This window comes from Aythya ferina (assembly GCF_964211825.1).
Source record: "Aythya ferina genome assembly, chromosome: 5".
Lineage (NCBI taxonomy): Eukaryota > Metazoa > Chordata > Aves > Anseriformes > Anatidae > Aythya > Aythya ferina.
Window position 1 is genome coordinate 38,656,680 of NC_140301.1, and position 8,514 is coordinate 38,665,193.

At 58.6% G+C, this 8,514-nt stretch overlaps 1 protein-coding gene across 1 annotated transcript; it reads left to right on the plus strand.

The window, feature by feature from the left end:
- Positions 1 to 2,899: 2,899 nt before the first annotated feature.
- On the plus strand, positions 2,900 to 7,677 carry NGB (neuroglobin). The gene is made up of 4 exons (XM_084520418.1): positions 2,900 to 3,020; positions 3,741 to 3,852; positions 4,956 to 5,075; positions 5,844 to 7,677. The coding sequence occupies exons 1-4, from the start codon at positions 2,917 to 2,919 to the stop codon at positions 5,988 to 5,990; spliced, it is 483 nt and encodes a 160-aa protein (XP_084376544.1). The 5' UTR covers positions 2,900 to 2,916; the 3' UTR covers positions 5,991 to 7,677.
- Positions 7,678 to 8,514: the final 837 nt, after the last annotated feature.

Consider the following 8,514-nt stretch of genomic DNA (forward strand, 5'->3'; position numbering starts at 1 on the left):
TGATTTTGGAGCAGCCTGTGCTGCTGACCTGGTGGCTCTTCACTCATGACAGCTTCGAGGAAAGTCTTGCAGAAATCCAAGGACATTTCAGAAAAGAGCTGAGCCGCCTGTCGAGGTGTATGGAGCCAAGGGAGCTGGGGACCAGCCATGGCAGGAAACCCACAGGCTGTGGAAATGTTTGCAGTGCTCAACCTCCTGATGCATCCCTGGGCTTCTGTATGCCTGAAGGCTCACTAAATACTTGAACTTGAGGGAAGTTTGTTGTTTGCTCTTCCTTGTACCTCAGGGTCTCCCTGGACTCCACTCGTCCTGTCAGCAGCTCAGTGCTGTGGCAGCAGAAGGAGCTCCCCCCACAGCCACATGGCTCCTCTGCACACAAGGAGAAGCACCGTGCCTCCCCAGTCCTGGGTCCTCGCTTTTAAGCCATGCAAATGGCTTCTGGGTGTTTCTCACCCTTGAATTCTTCCTGTCTCCCACCTCAGATCCCTCCTTACAGCTCCCTCCTCCTGTGCTGGAAGACATAGGCTGTTTTAGGGGGAAAAAATGCTCTTGAGAGCCCCCTTAGCAGTGGGATAGGCAGCAGGGGAATGGCTTCTCTGTGGCATTTCCCTGCCCCGGACGTGCCCGCATCCCGCCCAAAAGGAGCTGGTGTGGTGGTGGGAAGGAAAGAATTCCTTTTGGTTCTCAGCCTCTGCTGGGTTTAGTACTGGAGTGTGCTTTGGGTGCCCACAGGCGGGCAGGGTATCACCACCTCCCTGCCTGTGCCCCACATCTTCCACAGGAGAGGACTCAGCGGGTGTTGCTGCTGCTGTGGTCCCGTCTGCGCCCACAGCGAGGGCTCGGCCTGCAGCCACCATCTGTGGCACAGAGGGGAAGCTGGAGGTGAGCCACCATTTTCTATTGCCATCGTGGCTTCAGTGCTGCTGCCCGAAATGTCCTTTCCACTAGGACGAGCAGCTCGGCCTGCATTTCCTTGTTACTTTTGGCATGGCAGCTGGTGTGGTGCCTGCACAGAGCCGAGGAAAGGTGTCCTGTATCCCAGCCAGACTGCAGGGAGCCTCACTGCACTGTCTCCTTGTTCAGCCATCTTCCCCTCCTGCCCTTGCACCCTCTGTATCCATGCTGCTTGCATTCAGGAGCTGGTCACTCTTAACTACAACAGCCTGGTTTTTGGGTGCTTCTCTTCCTCTCTTGTCACCCAGCTCTGACTATACCCAAAATGGTGCTAGGCAGATACTCAGCCTAGGCTGTGCTCTGACTGCACACACATCCTTCCAGATGGGATGACGCTTCGTGCTTCTTGCTGGTGTGCTCCATCAGCAGCAAGATAGCTAAAGGTTCACGTTTGCATTGCCACTGCTGGGCTCGTGTTCGCTGCTCTGCTCAGATTAACCTGGTATTCCTGCTTCTGTCCTAGCTGCTCTTTCAGGATCCTTGCTGCTCCAGCAGTTGCAGTGATTTATTACTGGGCCGTGTTCCCTTTGCAACCAGATGGCCAAGACACGGCTCTAAACATTAACTTGGAGACCAGAAGATGGTGCCAGCAGTGGGAAGCACTGAGGGTTGTCGCTTTGTGTGCTCCAGAAGCCCAGCTGTGATAAGTTGTGGCTTTTCCTCAGTGTTGCATGGTCCTTATTTAGTCTTCATTTTACAGAAATTTAGAGGTGTAGAGATCATGTTTTTCAGGCATTTCTTAATGATTGTGAAAGATAAAATGCTGCAGTTTTAACAAAGAAAACGATGCTTGCATGTGTGTCTTACTGGGACCTGAGACTTTTGGCATCAATGAAGTCTTTTCTAGCAATGACACTCAAAGCACAGAAAACCTGGAACCACATTTTCCTCTGGCTCAGTATCCAGAGATCTGGAAGTATTTGTGGGACTCCATAGTTCCATCTCATGGCTCAATGTCTTTGAGTCTGTGGGACTCTTCAAGAGCCTGAATTTAGGTAGAGAGTTCTAGCTTCCTCTAACATACATGGACCTTTTCACATATAGCATCTTCTGGTCTACAGTGAGAACGTGGGGCCTGAGAAAACAGGTAATTTGTGCTGGCACTTCTAGAGATGCCTCCTGAGGCTTCTTGCTGCTGCTGCAGTCGGTGCTGTCAGGCTGGGTCTTTTGGAGAAAGACCCCTGGAAGGGGAGATGTGGCTTGGGCTGAGGATGTTGTATTGTGCCATTGAACCTGCCTCCTTCTGGGGCTGGATTTCAGTACTCTTGAGTGGAAGAGCCTCCTTTCTACACCCACTGAGCCAATGTGCTCCTGTTCTGGTCCCAGGCTGCCGTCTTCTCTCCTAATGACAAGAACTAAGCCTGACGGGTAGGAGCAGAACTTGTAATGCGATCAGCACCATCGTTACTCCAGAGCTGACTGCTGGTTTTGGTGCCATTTGCACTTTCATCTTGCTTTCATCCTTCTGCTACCCCCAACTTGTGTGACTGCCCTGGCTGTCTGCTTTCTACTGTGCCACTTCAGCCCCTGGCTGCTTGCTCTTAAGCTTCCTTTGCGCTGCCTCCAGCCCTGGTCCAAATTAAACGCCACATTTCCCTCTGAGCATCAGAGGGAAGAAGTTGGGTGTCCGGGAGCTGTGTGACAGAGCTGAGCTGCCTCCTCTCCTTAGCAGCATTGCCTGTCCCGCTGCCTCAGTCCCCCCTCTCCCAGAGGAGGCAGGGGGCGAGGGGGTCCCCGAGGGCGGGAGCAGCGCCCCCAGCCCCAATTCTCCTCAGGGGGGGCCGGGGTCGCTCCTTTTGTCCTCCCCTTGCCCTGCCCGTAAGGTGCGAGCCGGGGGACTCCGTGGCGACGGTGCCGGGGCGGGGGGACCCGAGGTGAAGGGGGCGGTGGGGAGGTGGCGGCGGAGCGAGGGGCGGGCGGAAAGGGGCAGCCCCCCCCGGCGGGCCCTTCCCCGCCCCCGCCATGGCGAGCGGGATGCTGTCAGGAGCGCAGCGGGCGCTGATCCGGGAGAGCTGGCGGCGGCTGAGCGGCAGCCCGGTGCAGCACGGCCTCGTCCTCTTCTCCAGGTGAGCCACTAAGAGTGGGGGGCGGCCAAGAGACGGGACAGGGTCCCCCCGTCACCCCTGGGCAGGTGGCGGTGGCGGTGGTCGTGGTGGTGGTCGCCCCGGTGGCCCCCCCTCAGTCAGAGGACACGCTGTGTGGGTGAGCCCCGCACCCGAGGAGATCAGTGCCTTGGCTGTGGGGAAAGAAAAAGGGAAAAACCTGTAAGAAGTCGCCCCGAAAGCCCGGCGGAGAGTTGGTGGAAGGAAAGGGGAGCGGGGGCCAGGGCAAAACCTGGTGGATGGGGAGCCCCGCTGTGCGGTGTGCGGGGTCCCCTCGTGGAGAGGGTCCCCAGGCAGAGGGGAGGCTGCTGGAGTACCTGGACTCCCCTCAGCACCGGGGCTTCCCCCGGTTTGGGCAGCTTTGGGGCTCAACCGGATCGTGGAGTGGGAAGGGGAAGGCACTGAGCAGGATTTGGGGGAGCGGTGCTGGGCTGGGACGGATCCACAGGTGCCAGAGCCACAGGTCTGAGAGCTGGGACCAAGGGAAAGGGAAAGGAGAACCTCTTTTGCCAGCAGCTAACCTGCATTTCCCCAGGCTAAATCTTTGGGACTTCCACGTCCTTCACAGGTGGGGAGGGAGCAGCAGGAGGAAAGGGGGTGTTGGGGTGCTGCTGGTGGGGCGAGCGGGGCTCTGCACCACGTTAAGGACGTGAGGAGATGGGGGCTTCTCTCTCGCTGTTGCAGGTTGTTTGATCTGGACCCTGACCTGTTGCCCCTTTTCCAGTACAACTGCAAGCAGTTTGCCAGCCCCCAGGAGTGCCTGTCTGCCCCCGAGTTCCTGGATCACGTTAGGAAGGTGAGAGCAGGGCAGGAGGAAGCCTCCGGGCAGGGTTTTGGGGTTTGGGATGGGCTGGGAGCACACAGCAGTCTCCTCTCCCCCCAGAACTGGGAGAGGAGCGATGCCAATGTCGCCTTGCGGGAGCTCGTGCACAGAGGGAGCCAGACCCAGCACAGCAGGAGCCCTCCGAGCCCTGAGGAGCAGCCAGGCAGAGAAAGAGCGCAGCTGTGGCTTGCAGATGCCTTCGTAACCCCGTAACCTCCATCTTCAGGCTGGTTTTCATAGCCTCCATCTTTAAACCAGCGCAGTGCCTCGCGTGCCTGCCTTGCTCCTTGTGAGAGGCTGCTTCAGGACTGCTCTCCTCTGATAGCTGCAAGCTTTTTGCTATTTTCCAGCCCCTGCTTATTGGACAAGTTGTGTCCATTTTTACTTCTGCTATTACTGCCTTAAGCTGAAATAGCTCTTTGCTCTTGTTGGAGATAATTTCCCTGTTGAAATTGTGGAGCACAATTCTATCACTCCTTGGCTTTGCCAAGCCAACCATGCCCTGGCTTTAATCTCTTCTTCCAATTTGGTCTGTCTGCTCCTTCATCCCTCGTTAACCCTTCTCTGTTCTGTCTCCATTTGGCTCTTCTTGCACCTCACAGACCACCATGGTACGTGCTCTGCCAGACCACGTCTCTTGGCTGTGCTAGCCATCCCCTCACCTCAAAATACCTTGGCTAACCTTAGATCTTGGTAACTTCTAGCCGGCAACTCTAGTCCTGGCAATTCCAGGGCTCCCCTGCAGCTGTCCTGGGCTCCTAAGACCACATCAGTGTTAGATCTTGGCCCATAACTGCTCTGCTGTGGGGCTCTCCTCCCTCCTCTGGGGCAGGGAGGCCAGCAGTGCTGCTTGCTGTAGCACCTCTGGCAGTGTCCTGCAGAAGGATGTGGGGCGTGCTGCCATCAGTGGTGGCACACAGCTCGCAGCAGAGTAAAGGAAAGCTCAGAGGGCACCTGCTGTGCTGGGAGGTGGTGGTGGCCGTCAGGCTCAGAAGGATGAAGCCGAGGGGTCAGCCCCTTCCTCCAGAAGGGCAGCAGAGCCTTGTTAGTGCCCTTCTGGCTCTGTGCTCCTGTAGGTGATGCTGGTGATTGATGCGGCCGTGAGCCACCTGGAGAACTTGCCCTGCCTGGAGGAATATCTCTGCAACCTCGGCAAGAAGCACCAAGCAATCGGCGTGAAGGTTGAGTCTTTCTCGGTGAGGCATCCTCTTTCATCCTGCTGTGGCTGTGTTTGTGCAGCGCTGCCTGCAGCCCTCGGCTGTCCCCACCCTCCCGTGCCCACCTGCTGGGTTCAGCTGGCCGGAGAGAAAGCTGGAGGCTCAGTGCAGCCCCGAGCTGTGCGGTGATGTTGGCTTGGTCAGGAAAGCCCTCAAGCTCCCCTCGTTTACTGCCCAGGGAGTGAGGACAGAGGGGAGCAAGGCATTTCCCCAGGGAAATGCTTAGGGAATGCTGAACCTCAGCCCCTCCATGTTTCCAGACATAAACCCACCTTGCTCCGGGTGGTGACGCCGGCCAGCCCAGGCAAGGCAGGACACCACGCAGCCCAGGATGAGGAGCAGGGAGGCCCCGAGCCTCCCGCTGGGGCTCCCACCCTGTCTCCTGGCATGGCTCAGCTCTGCTGGTCCACTGCTGTGCCAGGGGACCGGGCTGGCTGCTGGTGTTGGGAAGGCACGGAGGATGGTGTGCAGCTCTCACTGGTGTCACCCACCCTGCATCAGCCCTTGCTCCCCACTGAGCTGGTGGGGAGGTGAGAGCCAGCAAGGGGCAGGGCATGGGATGGTGTGGGTCAGCTCCTGAGCAGGATCCGGGCTGCCTCTGGGGCTCCTCTGAACAGCCAGGGATGGGGCTGGCTGCCTCCGCAGGTACCCCGCAATGGGAGAAGCCCTAAGTGTGCTGGAGCAAGAGAAGGCGCTGCCTGTTATTCCCCCGCTGCTGAGCTTGATGCCTCCCCGTTTGGTTTGCAGACCGTCGGCGAGTCCTTGCTGTACATGCTGGAGAAATGCCTCGGCGCTGCCTTCAGCCCGGACGTGCGGGAGGCTTGGACCAAACTCTACGGTGCTGTGGTGAAAGCCATGCGGCGCGGCTGGGAGCCCCTCGCGGAGGGGGACTAGCCCAGCCAGCCCTCCCCGCCGCTGGCCTCGCAGCAGCCCTGCGCGGGGCAGGCGCTCACCCTCTCTCTGCCTCTCTCCGTCTGTCTCTGTGCACCAGCCCGTCTCCATCTCCTCCAGCCACGCGTGCTTCAGGTCTCTCTCGGTAATCCTGCCTTGCTTTGACACGACCACATCTCTGCCTTTGCTGGCGGCCCGTGGGCTGTTTCTCCGCAGTGAAGTGGGGGAGCAGCGCGGCACAGCTCCTCTGCCCTGCCCCAGGCTCCTCGGGGCCAGCTGGAGCACCAGTGCTGGTGTCTGTGCTCTGGTCTTCAGCTGGCTCCCCTCTCCTCCTCTCCCCTCGCTGCCCACCCTAGTTAGATGACAGCGGGAGATGTCCTCGGAGGCTCACTTGCCTGAAATCCTCTTTGCTGTGCTCGAGACCTGCTGAGGCTGTCACCGCTCGCTTCTCGTGCACGGCTGTGCCCGGTTCAGCTCTGCAGGTAGCGGCTGGCTCGGCTCGCTCCAGGGGCAGGGGTGGCTGTGGCCGTGTTGGGCAGCAGAGGCAGGAGCTGGCCATGCAGTGCTGCCATCCTCCCCAGTCCCTGCGGCGAGCTTTTACCCGCTCTCCTCACCCAGGTGTTGCTCCTGGGTCCATCCTGGTGCTCTCCCCCCTGCGTGGCACCCAGGGTCTTTCCCTGTGTAAGGTTGGTCATGGCTTACTGTGTGTCCTGGGGCTGTTTCGAGCAGTGGGGTCACATTAATGCCAAGGTAGGGCTGCTCTTAGTGGCTATGGGCTGCTGCCTGGAAGGATTTCTGTCTGCTTGGCTGGTTGGTTTTAACCTGAGAGCCCGCTGAATTGCAGCAGCAGTGGTGGCTATTTAATGCTTTGTATTGAGGAGAATAAAGTAAATACAAGAAACGATGCCTTAGAATAAAAATGAAGGTTGCAATCATGTCATGGCAACGGCTTCCAGAAATGATTCTGGCTCTCGGCCAGAGGAAGCATAGCTGGAATTTCTCTGCTGATGCTGTCGGGACCTGGAGTGCTTCCCAGCTGCACACAATGCCCATCCGCAGAGCTTCCTCGCCCTTCGGAAATAACTCCGCCGTACTTGAGACACGGCCACTTCGGGGTGGAGCAGGTGCCCCGTTAGCTGTGTGCGGCGGAGCTGTGTTAGGGCAGGAGCAGGAATAAAGCACCTGCTGGAAGAAAGCCGAGGAAGCGGCTGAGAGGCAGCGCCTGACGGCTCTGCTGGGAGCTGAACGTGAGTGCTTGGAGAAGAGGCCACCTCTATGGGCAAGCTGCTGTGGGACTGGCCGAGCGCTGTTTCCAGCTGTCACTACCCCCAGGGCAAGGACCTGCTGGGGCCCCTGGCTTCCTACCCGCTCTGGTCCAGGAGCCAGGGATGGAGGAGCTGCGGGGGAAGCCCTGGTATGGGGCAGCAGGGACAGGGGATGGGGATGGGGATGTCCCCTGTGCAGCCCTCGGTATCGCAGGGAGGATCCTTCTGGCCCCCATTAGGCAGGCGGGTGAGGGATGGGGTGCGTGCCGCTGCACCCAGCCATCCCCTCCTCCTCTAGCTTTCCCAGCTCCTTGACTTCTCCTCCTCTGTACCACGTTTTGTGTAAGGCCTAGGGGAAATAAACTAGTCCGTGTGCCTCTTACACCCAGCTGTACTGTTTAATAAAGAACAACAGTGAGCCTCTGCCCTTTTGGCTGCCTGGTGTTTATTTTAATATAAGAGGCCTGAGCAAGCAAAAAAAAAAAATAATAAAGGATGATGGGGGGAGCTTGCTGCTTTCTTGTCAGCAATAGCCTTGGCGATGCTGGAAGTGCCAGGAGCAGCCACCCAGCGTTGGAAGTCTTTTGGTGATTTTGTGCACGGTGGGTGGAGGGCTGAGCTGCACCGTGACCCGCAGGACGGGCAGCAGAGGCGGCCTGCTGCTGCCCGCTGTCTGCCTGCCAGCCAGGTCTGACAGTCCCAGATGGAATTACACCTTTAGGCCACCAACCAGCCTCAGACCCCTTCTGTGCTGTGCTGCTTTTGTTCTGGGGGGCGGCAGCTGCGCTCTGCCTCAGCCCCGAGGGTGATGGGCAGCCTGCAGGGCTGTGCAGGCCTGGGCACAAAGTCCTGTCCTGCCCCCTCCTCCCATGGCTCACATCAAGTCTCTGGGGCCTGAGCAGTGAAGGCAGAGGATAATGGGGCTTGGAGGGCCTCGTTTGGCTGGGATGAGCTCCCCCAGCATGAGGGCCTTGCTCACAGCAAGGGCTCCTCCTGCCAGGTGCAGCCCAGTCTGCCGCTGATTCCAGGCTGACTGCCCTCTGGGTGGGCGTGTGGTGGGGGCAACTTGTTGTTTTCCAGTTTTCACCCAAATGAATGTCTCCCTCCCCATGAGGGGTATGGTTCCAGGGGAATTTGGGTACGGAATGTTTTGGGAGGGAGGAGGGCAGCAGATTAGCGCTGTCTGCTGAAACCTAGAGAAAGGTGCCCAAAATGGCTTTTGTCACCTCCCCAGCGCTCACTGGCAGACAGGTCATAGGATC

Coding starts and splice junctions, on each gene's coding strand:
- NGB (XM_084520418.1), top strand. CDS start 2,917: ATGGCGAGCGGGATGCTGTCAGGAGCGCAGCGGGCGCTGATCCGGGAG. Junction 3,021..3,740: donor GGCCTCGTCCTCTTCTCCAG/GTGAGCCACTAA, acceptor TCGCTGTTGCAG/GTTGTTTGATCTGGACCCTG. Junction 3,853..4,955: donor TCCTGGATCACGTTAGGAAG/GTGAGAGCAGGG, acceptor GTGCTCCTGTAG/GTGATGCTGGTGATTGATGC.